This window comes from Pelodiscus sinensis, chromosome 23 (genome assembly GCF_052426305.1).
Source record: "Pelodiscus sinensis isolate ZL-2025 chromosome 23, ASM5242630v1, whole genome shotgun sequence".
NCBI lineage: Eukaryota > Metazoa > Chordata > Testudines > Trionychidae > Pelodiscus > Pelodiscus sinensis.
Genome location: NC_143074.1, coordinates 19,476,645 through 19,498,900, shown reverse-complemented (window position 1 = coordinate 19,498,900; position 22,256 = coordinate 19,476,645). Strand labels below are relative to the sequence as shown.

The window sequence follows — 22,256 nt, the reverse complement described above, 5'->3', positions numbered from 1 at the left end:
GTTGTGACAATTTTCTTCCACTATTTGATCTGAGGAAGTGGGTCTGGCCCACGAAAGCTCATCACCTACTAAACCATCTTGTTAGTCTTTAAAGTGCTACACAGTCCTGTTTTTTGTTTCAGGGAGAAAGAGTAAGTAAAGATTGCTTTATCTAGCCCAGTGTTTCTCAAACTTTTTTTATAAAGTATCCCTTTAAAAAAATAAAATGTTAAGTAACCCCAGTATCTCCAGTTTTCAGACATGCATTTTTTCTACCACTGCAACAAATTTGTATCAACAACTTAATCATAGCCAGGTGGGCGATGACATTTTTGGGTGTAAAAAGTACAAAAATAATAAAGCGCTGTAAAACTTTAAACAAAAATTCAATTTTCTCCAAATTTCAGTTGTGTTGATATACCTGCCAGACTTTTCTCGAGTACCCCTAAGGGGTACCACCGGCTGAGAAACACTGATCTAGCCTACTGGAAATACAAAGACAATGGCTGGTTTAAGACAAAACAACATGTGGGTGATATTTATCTTTTCCCTGAAATGATACACTATTCTTGAACAGATGCTTGGCATAACATATCAATGAACCTAAAGCTGGTTCGATGGCGCTGAAAGATTTTATTAATCTAAACCGGTGAACATCCAGGATCTTCCCAACAGTGCTGTGCTCAGTACTGAACACTAGGAATGATCTGGAAACAACAACTCATCACTTCAAAGTGCTTCACACATATTAATTAAGATGTACCAGACTCCAGGGAGAAATGCATCACACGATTATCCTGACTTTATGAAAGCCAAGGTAAAAAGCATTTAAGAGACTCATTAAAGGACACACAATGCATCAATGCAGAGCCGGAAATAAACCCAAGATTACAGGTTGAACCTCCAGTCCGGCACTCTCTGGTCCAGTAACATCTGTGGTCCGGCATGATGTTAGTTAGCCAGATGTCCATTTATCATGGATGTGACCAAGTTTCCCATGGTCCCATAAAGTTTGTTTACAGCCAGCAGTCCTGGCTCTGTGTTCTGTGCTGTTATTTAGCTCTAATTGACCCATCAATGTCTTCTAAGAGCCCAGCTAGTGGTGGAAGTGTTGGTCATACTGCTAGACAATATTGGCCTCCCCTGGTTCGACAAATTCTCTGGTGTGGCACTGGTCAGGTCCCAAGGGTTCTGGACTAGAAAGGTTCATCCTATATTTGACTTGCAGGTCTGTGTTTTTACTGCCTGACCAGATAGATTTTTTTATTTCAGATACATACCGGTAATCCTGGTGGGCCTGGAGGTCCAATGGGACCAGAAGGACCATTGATACCCTAAAAAGTAAAGGCAAAAGAATGTTTATTTCAATGTATTCATGTTGGTCATCATCTATGTACCATGAGCTCAGCTGTCAAATTTTGGTGCTCAGTGACTGATGACTGAGCATGGAATAAAGCTCCCTTCCTTCAGGCACATCCGTACAGGTCTGAGTGTCCACATACCGAGATCAGCGTACCACCCTGAGGCTTGACTCTCCACAGCAGCGGTTCCCAACTACTGGGCTGTAGCCCATTGCCAAGCTCTGGCTCATTCGCTGCCTGGCCATGGCGGCTCTGGGGCCAAAGAGCCGTGCAGCTGGTGGCAGGAGGAGAGAGCGCGTGAGCCTTCAATAGCCACTCCCCCTGCCCGCGTGGCCGATTTTGCTGCTGGCAGCAGCAACAGGAGATGGAGCAGGAAGTGCCTCCCTTCATTCCATCCAGGTAAGATGGCAGCCCAATTGGGGCTCCGCACTCTTCCGCCCCCACCTCTACTTCTATCCATGGGGGTGAGCACAGGGAGGGAGGGAGCAAAGAGGTGATGGGTGAGGTTAAAGGGCATGGGGTGGGGTCAAAGGGTTTTAGGCACTGGGGAGCAAGGGGCTGGGTTGGGGCCAGGCAGACAGATATCATCTTATTTGCATATTTGCTTATTCATTATTTGCACAATGAATATGCAAATATGTACATTTGATGTTACCGCTCCACCAAAAGTTTGTGAATGGGTTTGCCTGTCCCCCATGTAAAAAAAGTTGGAAACCACAGATTGAGAAGAGCTACCTCATTTCCTAGTCTCCCTTGTTTCCATTAGAGATAGGCCCAAGTTACCCACTTTCCTGACCTTTTAGAGCACGGGGATTCAGCATCTCTTTGGAAGGACACATCCAACTTTGGATCTGAATCAGAACTTTCCTTAAGTTGACCAACTTCTAGTTGATGACTATCTCTAGCTTCTATTGGTACAGCGTGGTACATTTGTGTAGGAAATACCACTGAAGTGTTAGCAAAAGCACCCTGTGTCATACTGAGATGATGTTTCTGACCAGAGAAAGCCAGCGCTGCTATTACGGCACCAAAGGAACAAGGTTTTACTCCCTTATGACCAGTATGAAGACTGAGCATCACTTCCTAGGCACATTTAATAAAGGTCTCACCAAATGTCTCCAAAGTGCCCCTAAAAACACCTACCTGTTCTCCTTTTGGTCCGGAAGAACCCTGGGGACCTGGGAGACCTCTGTCGCCCTTTTCTCCTTGCTCACCAGGGGGCCCAATGAGACCAATTAAACCTGGATGACCCTAGAGAAAATAAATAGCAGAAGTGCATTAAGATCAGCTGTCTCATACTCTGGAAGGTGTTGAGCACCCGACACTCCTACAGAAGAGATATCTCTAAAAGCACGTAACTAAACAGGTGGGAGGAAATGTTTGCACTTATTGGGAATCTGGGGATGGAAAGGTGCAAAGTGCATGTAGCTGAGCATGAAAAGCGGCCAGAAATGCCCACCATCCCTAGTGTAATGAAAAACACCAGCTTTTTGCCAAAGGAAATGAAGTCAATGTGATAGTAGAAGTGGCGTTGCTGTGCTCCTGATTCTGTTCTTTTCATGCCTTGGCATAGATTATGTTAATTTCTACAAAATAAAGTTGAGAACCATTAGCTCAAATACACCCTGTGTCTACCAAACTACTGCCTTTTTCTTTGCCTTTGCTAACTTGCACACAACACACAGCATGATAACTAGAGATTGCATAGGGACATAAGCCTAACAGAATGGATCCGTTTAGTTTCCTGCAGAATGTATCAATGCCTCGTAATTCCCAGGAAAGTGCAAAACATTAGCCCTGGATTCTAATGTGGAATTTTACACACTGAACTTTGAGGAGAAATTTCTTCCTGCATCACTAACATTTCTTCCTGGCCAGTGAATCCGTATGGTAATTAAATCAACATATGTACCCCCAAAGAAGATTCATAACTGAAGGCTTTGTCATGACCAACATCTCTTGCATACATGAGCCATCTTCTAAAGATCTGCCTGATGCTAGGATAGCTTTGACAGACCCACTTTGTGTTTTAGCATGTACGGTCATGGAGAAAGAGAATTCTGGACCAATGTGAAATCTAACTGCATATTACGCATGCAGGGATAAACTCATTCCCATGTAGAGAGACTGAATAAGGCCTATGCACCTCTTAAGCTTCATCTAAGACCTGGAAATAGGGCTTATGTTGGACTTAAGCAGTGCAGAGACCTTGTGCACCTTGCTTCAGAGGGGCAGATTTCACCCCAAAAGCTAGCGAACCTGTTAATAATATAGGTCTCATCAACATAGCACGACTGCTGAGATCTATTACCTCACAGTTGTGGAGGGGAGGGAGGCTATGAATTTGAAAATATAGGTCTCTGACCATGTTTTATGTAGCAGTCTTACCTTTTCACCTTTAGGACCCGAATCTCCCTTAAGACCAGGTAAGCCGGGTGGACCCTTTAAAGAAAATGAAAGAAGAGGAAACTCAGATTAAAAAGGCAAGTTTCTGTATATAAGTAACCCAAACCCACATGGACTATAAAGACGTACCAGTGGGCCTGGAGGACCATCAGGACCTGGAGAGCCGGGGAGCCCTTGTTCACCCTGTAAAACAATGCAATTCACTCAGACTAGGCTTTCATAGCAGAGGTTGTCCAAAGGTGAAAACTTGGATCCAAGCCCCCCAAACTTTCAGGAAGTTCAAATCACTTTACCCATTCATATGTGAACTCTTTGGCTTGGGCCCATCTCTAGAAAACGTGATTAATTCTATAACCCTTATTAAGCTTACACACACACACACACACACACACACACACACACTCACACTCACACACAGAGTCTGGGTGCAAAGGCTACTGAATCCAGATGTCTTTCTAGCAACTTTATGGAGTTTTGAATCAAGTCTCCTGAAATTAAACTAAACAAATCGAAACACAAAGCCAAATCTTTCTTTGCTCCTAAGTGGCAAGGAGAGTTTTGCCTAAGTGCACCAAAGAAACTAAACTTAATAGCACTTTGCCTAAGTCTCTTTTGAAACTGGGATGCAGAATTTTAGAAAATTTACCTTACAGCTTCTTAAACCTTCAATAAAAAATTAAAACCAAACACACACAATTTCCCTTGCCTTGGGAATCATTAAAAAAGGGATAGCTAATAAGACAGAAAATATCTTATTTCCTCTCTATAAATCTATGATATTCTTGCATCTTGAATACTGTGTTCATATGTGGTCACCTCATCTCAAAAAAGATATAATGGAATTGGAAAAGGTTCAGAAAAGGGCAATAAAATTATGAGAGGTATGGAACAGCTGCCATATGAGATCAATACAAATTGGGCTGTGTCTAGATTACATTCCTCTGTCGAAAGAGGGATGTAAATTAGGCACTTCGAAATTGCAAATGAAGCCAGGATTAGAATTTCCCACGCTTCATTTGCATAATCATGTAATGGTGCTCTTTCAAAAACATGCTATTTCAAAAGTAAAACTGCAGTCTAGATGTGGTTCTTTTGAAAAGGGAAGGCTTTTTCGAAAGCTCCCGTAAATCACATTTTTGAAAGAGCACCATTATGTGATTATGCAAATGAAGAGCAGGAAATTCAAATCCCGGCTGTCGAAAGTGGGATATAATCTAGGCATACCCTTGGACTTTTCAGGTTGGAAAAGGATGACTAAGGGAGGATATGATAGAGGACTATAAAATCATGTCGAAAAAGTGGATAAGGAAAAGTTATTTACTTCTTCCCCTAACGAAAGAACTAGGGCTCATCAAATGAAATGAATAGCCAGCAGGTTTAAAACAACAAAAGGAAATATTTCTTCATACAGTACACAGCCATCCTGTGGAACTCCTTGCCAAAGGATGTTGTGAAAGCCAAGACTTTAACAGGGTTCAAAAAGGAGACCGATAAATTCATGAAGGATGGGTCCATCAATGGCTATTAGCCAGGATGGGTAGGAATGGGGTCCCCCTGTTTGTCAGGGCAGCGAATGGGCAGGTAATGGATCACTAGATGATTCTCTGTTCTGTTGATTCCCTCTTGGGTACCCAACATTGGCCATTGCCAAAAGACAAGATACTGGGCTAGAGAAGCCTTTGGTCTGACTCAGTCTGGCTGTCCATATGTTCTTATGACTTCCTTGTCCCCACCATAAGTAAAATAAATACCAACCCACCCATCCTTCCCACCCTAAAACTCAGCTAAAAGCATGGAAAAGAAGAGATTTGAACTCTATTGGATCACGTGGGGTTGGGGGAGTGAATACTAAGGTCATGGCCCCTCTCCTAAAATCACCCAGGCATCAGACATTGAAGTCTAGGAGTTCTGTGACCCACCTATAATGGTGCATAGGGTGAAAGGCATCCTTTATGAGAGATGCTTTATTGTAACGCCTGGTCACTATTCCTGTTGAAAAACTTGCTGGGGCTACCTCCAGTTTTGAAATACTCACCACTGGGCCAGGTATTCCTCGAAGACCATCGGGACCAGGTTTCCCCGGAGCTCCCTGGGGACCTACTGGACCTGTCTTCCCAGGAGGTCCCTCCAAACCAGATTCACCCTGATGGCAAGCGACAAAGAGATCCAGTTTGTAATTGGGCCCAAACTAATTGCAGTTCACCAGACCTAGTGTGACAAATGCATCTCCTTCCCTATGTTTCTGTCTTGCAGTGAGGTGCTTTTCCTGCCACACCCCCTTCTCTAGTGCAACACTGAAAGCCAAATCCTGGAGTTGCTTTTCCATGTCCATTGGTTTACTGACCAACGTGAAGAAGCATTGCTTAGGCTGTAAGTACGGCACCTAAGACAATAGTCTAACACTAGGGCTCTAGGGTGCAAGCCATAACTAATATTTACAAGTTTGGGAGCCATCAAAAAGGTATGAATAAAGACATTACCTGGCTAGCACACTACCTTCCACATCCTAATGACTTAACCAAATAAACAATAGGTATTTAAGAATAATTTGCACCTCCTCTATCAGTTTCTTGTAACTTGAACACTCTAATTCATGATTTTCCCTTTTCTTTCCCCCCACATCTCCCATTTATTTTTGGATCTGGATTTTTAATACTCCAGTCATCTGAAGAAGTGGGTTGTATCCATGAAAGCGTATGTTACCATCGATGTGTTTTGTTAGTCTTTAAGGTGCTGCTAGACTATTTGTTGTTTTTCAAGTTTTTCCAGTAATAATAATGTAACTTACAATACCATTTTCAACACCACTCTAAATTGGGCTCAATATGAAGTTAATCATTGTCTGAGAATACCATCGTCTTGTCTATACAGTGACAGTCAGTTCTTTCTACACGTTTGAAGAGGTGCTACATAGCAAGAGCATCATTAACTTTTTTTAAAAACGAATATAGTTGTAGCAAAACGTCTTGTTATAAAAAAAATAGCAAACATAACATAATACTGGAGTGTTGATCTCATTTCAGCAATTTTTCCTCTTAAATAGAGCAGATATTGATTTAATCAACACACATTCATCCCTTACCTTGGCTCCTTTCTCTCCTTGTCTTCCTTCAGGACCCGCTGGGCCGGGAGGACCCTGGTCAAAACATAAAACGGAAGCATTATCGTCTTGGATCAATGCTCGCCTGGAACAACTCGGGTGGTATTTTCAGAGATACTGTAAACAAGGAGGGAAATAACAAGGCGGCTATCTGCCAATGGCCTGAATAAACAACACCCTTATAAATTAGCCCTCTACCTTTTGATAGAAAAATCCTGAAATAGGATGGGGGAGCCAAATGTTTCACCTCATTTTATACTGGTTACCATAGAATTCAATAGGCACCTTTCCATTCCCGTCCATACGCTTTGGATTTAGCTCTAACCATCTTTAAGTGCTCCCAACAAACAATGTTATATCAGTATGTGACTTTTCAGACATTTTGTTCTTAGCTGCAGAAAATAAATGGTTCTGTGTTACTGATTCAGATGATTGGAGTGCTCCCATGTGTATACACAAGGCACTCATGGGCATACATTTCTGGAGGTGCTTCAAGGCCAGATTCCAGTGTCTTGTGGACTACAAGATTAATAAACTCTTTGCTTGCTCCTGTTTGCAAGGTCACTCCACAAACAGACAGGCAAATGCAGATCAAGATATTCCTGTAGCAATTGTTTTCAGTGTATATCATTTTTACAGATCAGTTTGCATACAGGCCAAAACTCCAGCTGGTGTGAACAGGCGCTGTGTCCACTGACTTTTGCCCATTTGCATCTGTGGAGGCTCTGGCCCCAAGTTTGCATACATCAGTGTAGCAATATGGCAAGGTTGTGAGGGGAATGACAAATATTGCCATGCAAAGCAGGTGTTTACCATTTGATCAGAACTTTAAGAACTCTGTTGATTGGACAAAGCCTGCTCAAATTAAAGCATAATGATGATACTTATTTCTGAAGTCTCATTAATATGTACATGAAACCACATTCTAAAAATAATTAACTTACCCTCTTCCCTGGGGGACCTGATGGGCCTGGTTCGCCAGTTGGGCCAGGAGATCCCTAGGTTAAAAGTGGAAGAACATAACTCAGAATTGCCACATGACTTGAAAAAGAAACAGACCACAGGTCTAACATGTAACCTGACTGATCCTACTTTGCAGTGGGATTAAGAATAGGCAGGCAATGCAAGGTCTGCCATCTAATCAGAGAAGCTGGTATCTCACTTGATCCCATCTTATGATGTAAGACCGAAAGAGTGAGGTGAAATATAATAGAAATCTTAAAATGAATAAAAGGAAACACTCAAGCTATATAGGTGGCTGCTGGGATCCAGTTTATCATTGCAGCCGGACTGAGAAGTGTGGAAGAGATTTGCAGAGCAAAAATGGAAGTCAGGAACTTGGCTCCCAGTAGAGGTCAATGGGAGTTGGGTGCATAACTGTTATTTGGCCCTTTCAAAATCTCACCCTGCATTTCCACATTTCTAATGATCTGGGCAAAGATTAGACCTAGGAACCAGGAGTAGCCGAAGGTGAATACTATGCTCCTAATCCCTAACAGATCTTGTATACCAGAATATACTTACTGTCTGACCAGGTTCACCATCATCTCCTTTGTCACCTGAGGGACCATCTTGACCCTAGTGAGGAGGAAAAGGAGTTTTATTTTCACTAAGACCTGCCCTTCTCCAATCCAGGCTGAAAGCAGTTCATCCTGACTGCATCTCTGAGATCATTTCGGAATGGTTGGCACTTACAGCTGGGCCAGGTTCTCCAGGGGGACCCGGGTCGCCAGGAAAACCAACGGGACCCTGGAAAAGAATCAGAATAGCCCCCGTCAGCTGCAGTCTAGCTATCAGAGCACTGTAAAGCAGCCTATCTCTTTTGTTCCAGACACAACTGAAGGAGCTACTGGACACAGCAAAGTGTTGAGCTGTAAAGCTTGGACATTAAAGTTCAGATCCCCCAAACCGAAGGGACTGTGGATCTTGAGTTTTGGACCATGCCACCATACATGGAGACAAGGTGGTATGTTCAGTTTGGGGTCCAAATTTCTGAAAAGTGCAGGAGTGTTACTATACAATGCAGGGATGTAAATACCCATTAAAACAATTAACCAGTTAAATAATATAATTGTAATCGTTTAACCCATTAACTCCTGGCCCACCAGGGCTGCAGTCCCATTGTCTCTGCGGTGTAGGGGTCCTGCCTGCCAGGCACACCAGGGACTGATCCAAGGTGACCCGCCGCGGCCGGGATCCCACTGGCTGACCCACCATGGACTGGGGGCTGTTCCAGACCAACCTGACACAGGCAGGGAGATGTTTCAGGTCTGCCCTGCCAGCCGGCCCTCCGTGGCTGGTTGTCCACTGGCATTTGAAGAAATCCAGTTAACCAGTTACCCAATAAACATTCTGTTAAGCCTAATGCTTACTGGGTAACTGGTTAACCAGTTAACCTTTTACATCCCCCATATAATCTTTGGGTTAGTCCATTGTAAATATGGGGCAAGTCATAAGAACTCTCCCGAAGTCTAAGACTGTTTGGTGCTGGTTTGCTTAATTAAGGATCATCACTGAAGTTTGGATTCAGACATGAAGTGGGAAGAGCCTTGGAAAGGAGGCTGATACCTGGGAGGTTGGAATAACCTGCAGCAGCATCATAGAATATGAAGATAGAATGTGATAAAACTCAACTGTCAGTCTATTTAAAATACCATTTAAAATCACTTTTCGTTGCCCCAGGTCTACGGCCCACGTAAATCAACAGTGTTCTACTGAAGCCAATGGAGCAAGCTGTATTTGTGCCAGCTGAGTTTCTGGCTTCTTGTGTAGAAAATCTTTCACACAGGGAACATCACAAAGCATTTGATGCCTGTACAATGCCTGCGGAATACATTACATGACATCTGGAATGGGGTTCAGACATGAACAGGGCACAGACCTCATATGCACACAAGCAAATTTCATTCTAATGTGGAAAAAGGGCTGACCATTCCAGTATTACCTGAATAGCCTAGAAGCTAGGGCTATTGCTCCTTAAAATCCCAGTGGAATTGGTTTGAACTTGGGCACCACTAGACAGTTTGGTTCATTTGACTGGTAAGCCATCTCAACTTCCCTGAGCATCTTTGAAACACGGCTTCCAAAAACGAACCCTCCGTTCAACGCTCTTTCTAAACGATGGACTACTTACAGGGCTGCCTTTTGGCCCATCATCACCTGGTGGACCTTTTGGGCCAGGAGGACCAGCTGCGCCAGAGGGGCCTGCTTCTCCCTTTTCGCCTCTTTCTCCTTTAGGACCCTGTAGGGAAAACAGGATTTCCCGTTATGTAGAGAAAATGCTGGTGTTATTTGTTTTATAAGTTCAGTTACACTGCTCAGGATACCTGGAGATTATTTATTATAAATACCTCCTGCTCCAAATAATTAGATGGCCCCTGTGTTACTCTTACAAAGGCCTGGAGAACTTTTATTTCACAGCTGTTCTTTTAGTTAAACATACATAGCACGGCAAGGCCTGCCTTCTGTAAGCTGCAGCAAACCGCAGTCTGTTCTGCCTTCTGCCGTGCATGTCCTTCCTTCCAAAATGGAGGATGAATTCCATCTCTGCATCCTTACCCATTAATGACCATTATTAACATAGCACCCTTCGGAAACCTCAAACTCCAACCCCTTCAGACAAAGCCTGGGGAAAGGCAGGCCCAAAAAACCTTAGGCCAGGGCTACACTAGAGCTGGAAGGTCGGGTTAAGGTACGCAATGCCAGCTACGTGGAATACGTAGCTGGAGTCCGCTTACCTTAAGCTGAGCTTTGCGCCATCTTCACAGAGGGAGGTCAACAGGAGCAAATGCTCTGGTCAGCTTTCCTTACTCCTTGTGACTACGAGGAGTACCGGTGTAGACTGGAGCTGCTCTCAACAACCATTTAGCCGGTCTTAATTAGACCCGCTAAATTGAATGCCAGAATATTGATCTCCAGCATGGCAAGTGAAGATGTGGCCTTAGATTTTCAGAGAGCATTGGGTGGGGGGGAATTTCATTGGCCACTTGCCCATATACATGCTTCACAAAGGCTCTAGAGAGACAGGAAACCCTCTACAAGAAGGGTGGACAAATACCGGCCTGCAGGCTGGATCTGGTTCCTTAGGGTTAGTCCCTAGTGGGCCACTGCCCCTATATTTACCTGCACTTCTGCAGTTATGGGTGACTGTAGTTCCTGTTGGCCATGGATCAACGTTCCCAGCCAAGGAGAGCTGTGGGAAGTGATGTCCTAATCGGCGCCCCCTCCCACAGCTCCCATTGACCAGGAACAGCGATCCACAGCCAATGGGAGCTACAATCGGCAACAGCGGCCTGCCAGGGGCTAACCCTGGTGAACCACCGTGGTTTTATTGCCCACCCCTGTTCTACATGCAGATGCATGATCCTGATTATCTGAATATTTCTACCAAGTCTGACCACGTGCCTGGGAAAGTCCTTGTAAAACAAGAATGCCACGTGTCGGTCAAAAAAAGGAAGCCCATGGAGCTTTCAAGACAATTCACACTCGTGGGGTCAAACTCTCCTTAATGGGCAGGACCATCGTATTAGTGACTCTGCCTTGCTATTGCTCTAAAGCACGAATCCTGTTGAATTTCAGTTAAAACCACGATACACATATATTTGAAAAAAATGTACCACTTACCAGGGGACCACCCTCTCCTGGAAGACCAGGCTCACCAGATTCACCAGGTTCACCCTACAGATCAGAACAAGGGGAGAGAGGAGAGATCACATGGTTATATTGATACTGATAGCACCCTGTGGAGGAGGATGTAGAATATTGTCCTTCAATGCACAGCAAGTGTCATTTCCAGCTGGTCAGTAAATAACTAAGCAAACGTCTGGAAAATCTGGGGAAGAGAACTTGTGGTCACCTGCCTGTCCGCCTGGCTCCTAATACACTTAAAATGTAGCGTTTTCCCAACCATCTCTAGTTAAAGTATTGTTTAAAATTAATACTGATCCCCGCTTGTATGGGCCTGTCACGGGTTATATTCTTGCCCGGTCATGGACTTGATTCTGAGAGGTGCTGAATGTCTTCATACCTCCCACGGCCTTCAATGGAAGAAGAGGGTTCTCAACACTTCATAGAAGCACTCTGAACCATTCTGGATTGATCCCCATTATGTTTCTCTGCAGTAAGATCAGCCTGTTCATATTTTTCAGTGTTAGTACGTGTATCAGTTAGTGATGTTCAATACTGATTAGTTGAATAGTTGATTAACCTCATGAATTCTTCTCGGTTACTCGACTATTCTATGGTTCACGGGGGCAGGGCCGGCAGACAGTGCACTCCGGCCCCACTCCCAGGATGCCCATCCTGCTGCTCCATGCGGCTGCCATCTGTATCAGCTCCCCTCGTGGTCCAGCTGCCTGTCACCCCACGCTGCAGCTTCTGATACAGAAGCAGCAGCTCAGGGTGGCAGCAGCCCCTGTCGCGGGGAGGGAGGAGCGGGAGGGAGCTGGAACTGAGCCAGGCTGTTGGCCAGCCTGCTGAACAATTTACCGGTGGGGGGGAAACAGGGGGAAATGTGTGTAGTCGATAGCATTAACCTATAAGCTTTTGCTTATTGGTTAATCAACTACACCATGGGTTCCCAAACTGGGAGGCATGAAGAAATTCCAGAGGAGGTGTGAGGCGACCCAACTCCCCACCCCGCATCAAACCCCCTCCAAGAAAGAGCCCGGTCTGTTTGTCTGCTCAGGTGTCCGTTGGAACATGAAAACAGGCTGGAGCAGACTTCAAAATGGCCACCTTAAAAAGGGCAATGCCTGATTTTACTGCTATTTTTATTTTTTGGCCCTGGTTAGATCCTTTTTTTTTTCCTCAACAAGTTTTGCTCATGTTTTTTGGGGGGTGGGCATGAGGGTTTCTCAAAAATCAAAAAGGGGGCGTGATGCCATAAAGTTTGGGAACCACTGAGCTACACTATTATATCCCTAGAATAGTACATGAATTTTTTTTGAGTGGGAGGCATTTCCCTTTATTTTCTTGACAGCAACAAAAAAAAAGGTCAGACATTTAAAAAAAATTTAACAGGCCACGTAATTGAGAAGAAATCAGGTTATAAAATGTCAATGGATGGCTGAATATCAACCTGATTTTTCAGTGGGGAAAAGAATCAAGTGTATTTAGAGCTGATAGAAGCTCCCCAGCAGACAGCTATAAAAGGCATCTTCCGCATATACAACAAGGAAACACAGCATAATCATAGCTGTGCCAGCTTCCTCACAGTGTCCCTATGTCGGAACCCAGACTGCACAGTGCTATCCAAAAGTGCATTTCAATTTCCATGACAATGACAGCCTTGGATTCTCTAACAAGACCACCAGCAGTAATGTCTCTTAGTACCCACTGGGATGGCAGTTCTTGCTCTCCTGTCCAGTAGGAACTGGAGAGATTCCCAGGATATGTCTAGACTGCATCCCTCTGTCAACAGAGGGATGCAGATTAGGCAGGTCGACATTGCAAACGAAGCGGGGATTTAAATATCCCGTGCTTAATTTGCATAAAAATGGCCACCATTTTTGCTGACTCAGCACTTTGTTGGCAAACAGCAGCAGTCTAGAGCGGGATCTGTCGAGAAAGAAAGCCTTTTTCGACAGATCCTGTAAACCTCCTTTCAGTCTAGACATACCCCCATCGATATCAGTCCAGTTTTCACATGGCAAAACTGTCAGTCACGACCAAGCAAGGCTGGATGTGAAGGAGATGTTTGGAACACCTAGTCCATATTCATTACCAATGGACAGAGCTTCCTACGGCCCTTCTTCATTTTAAACAGTTGTGGGTATGTTAATGGAGAACTTGCTGGTTAACAAAGCATCTGGATAACACGAGTACCCCAGCTCAAGTCGCAGGCCAGTTTCCACAGACGTCCACAGCAAGCCTCCCAGTGGATTTCACTGGAAACAGCATGACGCCTTGCTTAGCATGCTTTACCTTCTCTCCTACAGCTCCAGGATTTCCTATTCCACCAGGAGGACCTTGAGGACCATCTGCTCCTGGAGGTCCGGATGGACCTCTGGGCCCAGGGGGACCGGGTGGACCCTACAAGAAAGGAGAGGCATAAGACATCAGTAGACAATACATTTTTTGTAACAGACGATATTAATGATGAAACTCTTGAGGAATCGCTTACCATTTGTCCGACATCACCTGTTTCTCCCTTCTCGCCAGGTGGTCCAGGCAAACCCTGTGGAGATGTGGGTATATGGGACATTTTTAGTGGGTTACATCACAAATGCAATATGGAGATTCACAACCCCAAATATATCATGCCATTGGAAATTACCTGCAAGCCCACGGGGCCTGGGGGACCAGGGAAACCTCTTGGACCTTCATCACCTTTCTGACCAAAGAGACCTTGTTGTCCTCTCGGACCTGGCTCCCCATCAGCTCCCTAGGGGAAAGAGTGGCTTTGTTTAATTATAGATATATATTATATTTTGGGCCCGTATCCCCATCTTCCATTGCAGTCAATGGCAAAGGCCTCACTTTTCTCAATGGGTGCAAGCTTGGTTAATAATTAATTATTAATAATAGCTAGAATACTCACAGCTGGACCTGGTTGGCCAAGTGGACCTTGTGGGCCGGTAGGACCTGGTGGACCCTGTTCAGAAAAAGATGTTCAATGGGATATTTAGCAATAGGGACTAAAAGACTCTTATTATTGTCAGACATGGCACCACATTACCTTTCGTGAACAAAATCTAAGACTGAGCTCACCAAAATTCTACATTGTTGAAAACAAATACAAGAGAAAGGGCCTAATTCGGCTCTCCCATGCACCAGTGTCAATCGATATGATGTCCATGGAATCACACCGCTGCAATCAAGAACGAGTAGGAAAGGAATCACACCCTTGGATCATTTTTACTATATATTGCAAACCAATTAGGGAACGGAAATCTTTCGGGAAAGCAAGGAACAGAGTTATGTATTATTGTATAATATAATGTGTGGCCAAGAGTTATAACACTACCTCAGAAAACTGAGTCAGTGAAAGATAAAGGTGGCGTGCTAACCACTCAAGGGACAGTGAATGTCAATGCTAGGGCTGTTCTCACAATTTTTCCTCTGCCCCCCCAATATCTATGCCCTACAATATGGTTTTAGCTCTATAATTACTTGTTATTTCTCCAATAATATAAAATAATGCCATTGTATTTTTAACCCATGTGAAGCATCTTTATCTTTCCTGGAAATGTTAACTGGTAGGGGAACATTTTAGAATGATATGAATTGAAAAGAGGGGTTTCTAAATGAATATGTAATTTCAATTAGTGGGGCTACTCCTGTTGTAGTAATGATGGGACTGTTTCCACAATGGAAATAAAGGGGCATTATATGAGATCATTGGAACATATGCCACTTGAAGACTGTCCACTAGATTTTTCTTTTTACTGTCCAGTCATCATCTTTTTTGCCACTTTCTTATTTGGGGCTGGTGACTTTTATAGTCTTATTCCATAATAAGTAACTCTATGCCACACTGTTAGGTCTCTCTGAGGCCATGTTTCCAATTACTGGAGAATCGACACTCTGGTGATTGATCCTTCAGGGTTCAATTTAGAGGGTCTAGTAAAGACCCACTAAATTGAATGTTGAGGGCGCCCCTGTTGGCAGCTGGTACTCCTCGCAGTTGTGAAGCATAAGGGAAGTCAATAGGGGTATTTCTCCCATCGACCTCTCGCTGTGGGGCCTCCCCCAAAAAATTGGTGCAAGGTACTTTGGCTCCAGCTTTGCAACTGTAGCTGCAATTTGTGTATTTTGTATCAATTTTCTCCACTAGCGTAGACCTGGACTGAGATTCACTGATATGATGTCCATGTACTGAACTTTCATCTCCCCTTTTGTCATCCACTATCCCCAGTCATTGCAAGCTCTCAGCACTTTGCCAGACAAGCTCATACCAATATAGGCTAGTCTCCCTCATTACAACCCCAGTTTGTTTCTTCACACTCCTTTGACACCTCAATATCTTCATTTCCATGATGGACAGATTTCCCTCTTTGTAGCTGGCCAAGTCTCTGTTCCATCCATTAAAATGGGTCAAATTACAGTTTTTATATATGCTACTTTTTAACCTTTCCTTCCCCCCCCCCCCCCATTATAAAGATGTGTGTAAAAAAAGAGGGGATAAATAACAGGAAATTAAAATTAAATACTTAGTTTTATATTTCCATCAAATAATGGAAAAAAATCATCTTACATAGGTCCCACCAGACTGGCTACTGCCAAAGACATTGTCTGGGACAAACGCAGATGCATGCCAAAAGGAACTGAAATACAAACAGGGTTTTTAAAATAAAGTTCCAGGTTACCTGTTCACCTTTGTCACCCTTGCTTCCTTTCTGGCCAGGTTCTCCAATCTCACCCTGTCGGACACAAACGTGTACAAATCAGTCCAGAGCTCAGTGACGATTTGTGTGCATCTGTCTAGTCAAACGACATCTCCCCCCACATTCTAGCATGTTAGCGGCCTGATCCTGGAGAAGCCGACTCACATAGACCGTCCCAGGGGACTTATGGGAAGGGAGGCAGGATCAGGTCTCCAGGGTGCAATTATAGTTTCAAAACCTTTTTTGAAAGCTTTTCTCAGCTGTTGATAGATACCAAAAGTATCATTATGCTAACCGTGTTGGGCGAGAAAGTGAAGGGCATATTTACATACTAACCATCTCTGAATAGCCTGTTGTCCAAAGGGGCTTATTGTAGGTGGAGAGGGAATGTAATTAATTTTGGAAAAGTTAGCAAACTGGAGCAATGCCAAGTAGAATAGGCTCACGGGAGGGTAGCGGATTGAAACTTAGTACATAGCGTTGTTGATGAGGAACAGAATCCAGCCAATTCTGTCTCAGCTCTGCTGACTCTGCAGGGCTAATGGGATGTAAAAAGCAGTAAATAAACGAATGATGTCACTAAGTGGAGCGGATTTGACTCTGAATACACAGAAGGAACAGGTCTGCCAAATAGGAAGGGGCCATTTTGCATGGGGGCTTCTGGGAGTAGATACGCACATAAACGATTTTTCTCACCTTATCCCCGTCTTCTCCTGGTGGGCCAACAGGACCTGCTGGGCCTGGGAGTCCAACCGGACCTTGAATACCATCCCGGCCGGCTGGGCCTTGTGGACCTTTCTCACCCTGGAGGTACCAGGAATAGGCATGTTAAACAGCATTCTCCTCCACCCTCTGATTCTAGCACAAAATCCCATTAACTTCACTGCTTATCACCAACCAACAACCCTTGATTGTATTTGCATGCATAGAATAGAACCGGTATCTGGCAGACATGTTATAGGTCGATAAGGCTCACTGTCATACGCCAGCTGTAATTTCCACCACAAAAGATAAAGAAAGGAAGAAAAGTGTCTGACTATGAACACAAAGATGTTGCTGCTGTAACAGTTTATCGCGACTCCTCTAGACTGTCTTTTTCTCTCCGTGATGAACAAAACGTATTGAATCAGTTCTCATTCCCAAGAGCCAAATCTTATTGACACTAATGTCTATTCTAATTAATGAAGAGAAAATGCTATCTCTAGATAGCCCAAATAGACCAAATCCCCCCCTTTCTTCACGGCAGGTTGCATTGCACCTCTCTAAACCAGGACTCTCTGGTGTGGCAACCTGCTGGCCCATGGATGTTCCAGGATTAGATTGTCCCTGTATATTGCAGAGTTTGGGGAGGGGGGGCTGGTGTGATGCAGGGGGGAGGGTGGGAGCCTGGTGCATGGTCCAGCTGGGCTGTGGAGGGGGGCGGGAGCCGGGAAGCCCGATGCATGGCTCAGATGCGCTGCCTGGAGGCTGGGAGCTGGCATGTGTCTCAGCTGGGCTGAGGGCGTGGGGGGGGGGGGCAGGCAGAGGGAGGCCAGGAAGCCTGGTATGTGACTGAGCTGTGAGGCCCAGTGGGGCAGCAGGTTAGGGGGGTTGGGCTAGTAGTGGGGGAAGGGCAAAAATTACCTCCCCGGGTCTGGCAAAATTCCTCATCAGGCACCAGTCAGGTCCTGAGGGTGCTGGACTAGGGAGGTACAACCTGTACCAGGGCCAATGACTACAGCCCTGTGCAGATGCAAAATTTTGTATCTACATCTCCATCTGCCAAAAATGAGCTGTGGAGACCAGTGGATATATATAGTGGATATGCACAAATTTGCAGGGGCCTAGATACGAAATTGATATCTGCCTCCGTTATCTGCCTCCGTTATCTGATACCCACAGATATGAAGTGGATATCTGCTGATTTGCAGGGCTCTATCAATGCTCTGTTCTCTCACTGAAAATACCTGAAGTGAATAGGCAACCACTGCTGGCCTCCTGCTTAAGTATTTATAGTTTTGCATCCTTGAGACAAAAGTCATCTATTGAATCCGCTGTTGTTCATATGAGCTGAAGAGTTAATGTTCTCCACTTCCCTAGCACAGCATTTAATTGTATCTGAATCCCACTGCAAATGATTAGATGCCAGATAAATTGCCTACTCAGCTCTCCCTTAATACATTATACATCCACTTTTCAGCACAGATGTTCATAAAGCAGTTTCAGAAGGAGATTCTTGCCTCAGGACTAGCTGCTAACGCTTTCAATAAGCCATCAAATGCAGGAATCAGTGGGAAAAAATTACCTTTAATAACACAAATAAATCAACACAAATGTTCTACCTCAGTCTGAAATCTCTAGGGCCTGCATTTGGCCATTTCGCTGCATGTGAGGCTGACTGAGATGGCCATGATGCAAAAGCAATCAGTGATATACATCTGCACAGCAACTCGGGCAAGAAGATGCACAGAGCTCTGCTTTCAAATCATGACACACACACACACTACTCTGTTCTCACATGGCACGGCTACACTCCAGGGAAGGTTGACACTGCTGCGGTTGATCTTCTGGGGTTCGATTTAGCAGGTGTAGTATAGACCCGCTAGATCAAACTCAGATGGTGTCCCCGTTGGTGCTGGCTTCCTACTCCTCCCAACCTCCCCAAGTAATGTAGACCAGGCCATAGGGCATGATATATGACATATTCCTGCACAGTGAAAGAGCTGCCAGTTTGCTCGGGCCTGGGGATGCACCAAGTAATATAATGAAGGAGCAAGGCTCATTCATTTCAGGGATCCATCTATGTACCCACTTCCACGCCCATCTAGCAAGTAGATGGTTATGCTGAGGCCCAATGCCGTAGGGTCTCAGTAAATCCCTATTCCTGAGTGTTTCCCGCTCCACACTGACTCACAGAAAAGTGCAATTTTTGACCCACAACTCAACATTTGACATCAACGTGGGCTAGTTTAAACTTTTCATCAGCCACCGTTACTGTGATGTCATATATTTATGACTAGAAAATTTACCAGGCATTGCTTGGGTCCTTAACTGAAATAATTTATATGTTTCTTCATTTAAATCCTAGCTCTGGGATGAGCCTGGGGATGAAAGGGTCAGTATGTAGGCTACCCCAGGGAGCCCTCTGTCACCTCAGCTGCTTGGGCCCAGAAGAGAAGTGCCTGTCCATGGCTGCTGCAGCTGCAGCGGATACAACCAGGGGAGAAGTGCATGTGGGGCTGGGGGACAGACACACAGACAAGCTCTCTGAAATATCTAGTAGATAGCTGTCCCTTTCTTCACCTCTGTCCTCTTGCTGCCCCCTTGTGGTCATTCTACAGCATAACTGTCCCTGCTAGCAGACCCCCCCCCCCCTTTCTGTTTTATGAGAAACGAATCCCATTCTAAGCACCTCCCATTATCCCGGCACAACCAAAGCCTGACCTTGCTTTAGGTTATGGTGAAAGGAAGCTGCCTACCAACCGTGGAAGTCCTAGCTCTTAACATGTAGGAGCAGTTCTTGAACAAACAGAGTCAGACAGACAGACAAAGATGCATTCTGAACAGCACAAGTCTATGGGTTACAGATCTCATGGCACCACCAGGCATTTCAGGATGACCACTAAACGTACAAGACACATTGCAGGAGAAAGATCTGGCCTACAAGACAATACGGCTAAGGAATTTTAGATTATGCTTGGCCATATTTTTCATAACAAAACCAGCTGTTGCTACTTTCATTACCTACCTAGATCTTTTCATGGCAGATAGGTCCATCATGGCTATTGGCCAAGATGGTCAGGGAGGTAACCCTATGATCTAGGGGTGTGTCTAGAATACAGGTTTTTTTTAAAAAAAGTGGCCTTTTTTCGAAAAAGCTTTCCCTGCATCTAGACTGCTGCCGCATTCTTTCAAAAGTAAATTGAAAGAATGCGGCAGTTTTTTGACCGCGGAAAACCTCGTTTTATGAGGAAGAACACCCTTTTTTCGAAAGTGCTCTTTCAAAAAAAGGCGCTGCGTAATGCAAACTGTGCTTCTTCAAAAGAGAGCATCCAGACTGCCTGGGCGCTCTCTTTCGGAAAAGCGGCTTGCTTTTTCGAAAGCACTGGTTGTCGTCTAGACGCTCTTTTTCGAAAGAGGCTTTTTCAAGAGTATCTTTCGAAAAAAATCTCTTTCGAAAGAGGCTTGCAGTCTAGACGTAGTCTATGTGTCCCTAGTCTCTGATTGCCACAAACTGGGACTAGATGACAGAAGATGGCTAACTCAGTGACTGCCTGCTCTTGTTCATTCTCTCAGACACACATGGCATGGACCACTGTCAGAACACAGGCTATTGGGCTACCTGAACCATTGGTTTGATCCAGTGTGACCATTCTTATGTTCTACCTACAACGCCACTATCATAAGGTGACTTATTCAATACTGTGTTACACACAGTTTTGTTTAAGGTGTATTAACCCCATTTAGGCCTGTGTTTATCTGAACAAACATTGGCAGTGCTGCACTGTTTTGCAGATTGCAACAATTATTTTCCTCTTTTTTCAGGTTCAGACTCAAAAGGTATGTCTACACTTGCACCCTCTTTCGCGAGAGGGATGCAAATGAAGACATTCGAAATTGCAAATGAAGCCGGGATTTAAATATCTCACGCTTCATTTGCATATTCGCGTTATAGCGCTATTTCAAAATAACAGATGCTGTTAAGACACGGTTATTTTGAGAGAAAACCCTTCTCTCGAAATAACTGGTAAACCTCATTGTATGAGGAATAAGGGTTATTTCGAGAGAAGGGTTTTCTCTCGAAATAACTGCAACTTAACAGCATCTGTTATTTCAAAATAGCGCTATTTCAAAATAGCGCCAAAACGCGAATATGCAAATGAAGCACGGGATATTTAAATCTCAGCTTCATTTGCAATTTCAAATGTCTTCATTTGCATCCCTCTCTCGAAAACGGGTGCAAATGTAGACATACCCAAATAGAAGAGCTGATTTTTTCCCCTGAAGGTCTTAAAAGAGAAGGAAATGCAAAAACACAAGGAAAAGGGAAGAGGGGGAAAAAAAATCTATATTGAAGATTCAGTGGTTTGATTTGCATCTGCAATGCTGAGAGTGAAACAAACTGTCCAGTAGACCTTGCTACGACTGCTTTTCCCCAGGAAGAGCTATGCCCTGCCATTTCAACCTTCACCACCTGTTTTGACAATCGAGTTGCTACACTCTCCCTGTCTGCCTGAAGTTTCCGACCTTTGGACCACGTATACCTTCTGTAGAACAGACATTCAACAAGGCGTTGCAAGATCATGTTCCCACTGCAGGGCTCACCTGTAGCATCAGTCTACCATAGCTCAGACAAGCAAAGAGACAGAGAATACTTCTAGTTGCAGTGGGGGAGGCCTCGGTTGGATATAAGGAAAAACTATTTCCCGAGGAGGGTGTGGAAGTGCTGGGATGGGTTCCCTATGGAGGGGGTGGAATCTGCACCCCTAGAGGTTTTTAAATCCCAGCTTAACAAAGCCCTGGCTGGGATGATGTAGTTGGGGTTGGTCCTGCTTTGGGCAGGGGGCTGGACGCAATGAACTCTTCCAGCCCTAGAATTCTGTGAGTCTATGATTCTACATTAGGGATTGGATTTTCAAAAGCAGTTAATGCCAGTGTAGCTTTAAGTCAATGACAAAACCCTCATTGATTCCATCGGAGACCTACTTCTCCTGTCTAATGAAAGCAATTGTTCATGAGGTTTCCCTAATGCAACTTGCTGGGAGGGGAAAGTGTCTGCCTTTCTCTTCCACTTGTGTTTGCCTCGCTTGTTTATTCTTACTCACGGAACAGACAGTGACAGTTCTGCTGCCTCCGCTTACAATGGCAAAATCTACCCATCCCCATACACGGGGATTTTTATTTGAAGAGCTGGCAAGACTGCGGACAAAAGAAAACACCCTGACTTTCAGCTAGTGTGGAGTTATCCAAGATTCACTATGCACATGCCTCTCCTCCTGTTTGAGATTGAGAAAATAGCAAAAGAACCAGTTGGCACTTACTACATCTTCCAGAATACAACCTTAGAGAAGTCCCTCCTTGGGAAGCAGTGCAATAGGTTGGTTA

General features: G+C 44.5%; 1 protein-coding gene across 2 annotated transcripts in view; it reads right to left on the bottom strand.

The window, feature by feature from the left end:
• The window catches only part of COL5A1 (collagen type V alpha 1 chain), a 317,689-nt gene that overhangs the window by 26,566 nt on the left and 268,867 nt on the right, over positions 1 to 22,256 (bottom strand). For both annotated transcript variants that reach the window (XM_075905279.2, XM_075905278.2), the window contains exons 43-59: positions 16,869 to 16,976; positions 16,155 to 16,208; positions 14,387 to 14,440; positions 14,123 to 14,230; positions 13,970 to 14,023; positions 13,771 to 13,878; positions 11,470 to 11,523; positions 9,980 to 10,087; positions 8,542 to 8,595; positions 8,371 to 8,424; positions 7,791 to 7,844; positions 6,829 to 6,882; positions 5,782 to 5,889; positions 3,876 to 3,929; positions 3,729 to 3,782; positions 2,484 to 2,591; positions 1,260 to 1,313 (exon numbers count right to left, since the gene is read on the bottom strand). In XM_075905279.2, the coding sequence (XP_075761394.1) occupies positions 1,260 to 1,313; positions 2,484 to 2,591; positions 3,729 to 3,782; positions 3,876 to 3,929; positions 5,782 to 5,889; positions 6,829 to 6,882; positions 7,791 to 7,844; positions 8,371 to 8,424; positions 8,542 to 8,595; positions 9,980 to 10,087; positions 11,470 to 11,523; positions 13,771 to 13,878; positions 13,970 to 14,023; positions 14,123 to 14,230; positions 14,387 to 14,440; positions 16,155 to 16,208; positions 16,869 to 16,976 (1,242 nt within the window). The remainder of the gene's footprint in view (positions 1 to 1,259; positions 1,314 to 2,483; positions 2,592 to 3,728; positions 3,783 to 3,875; positions 3,930 to 5,781; positions 5,890 to 6,828; positions 6,883 to 7,790; positions 7,845 to 8,370; positions 8,425 to 8,541; positions 8,596 to 9,979; positions 10,088 to 11,469; positions 11,524 to 13,770; positions 13,879 to 13,969; positions 14,024 to 14,122; positions 14,231 to 14,386; positions 14,441 to 16,154; positions 16,209 to 16,868; positions 16,977 to 22,256) is intronic.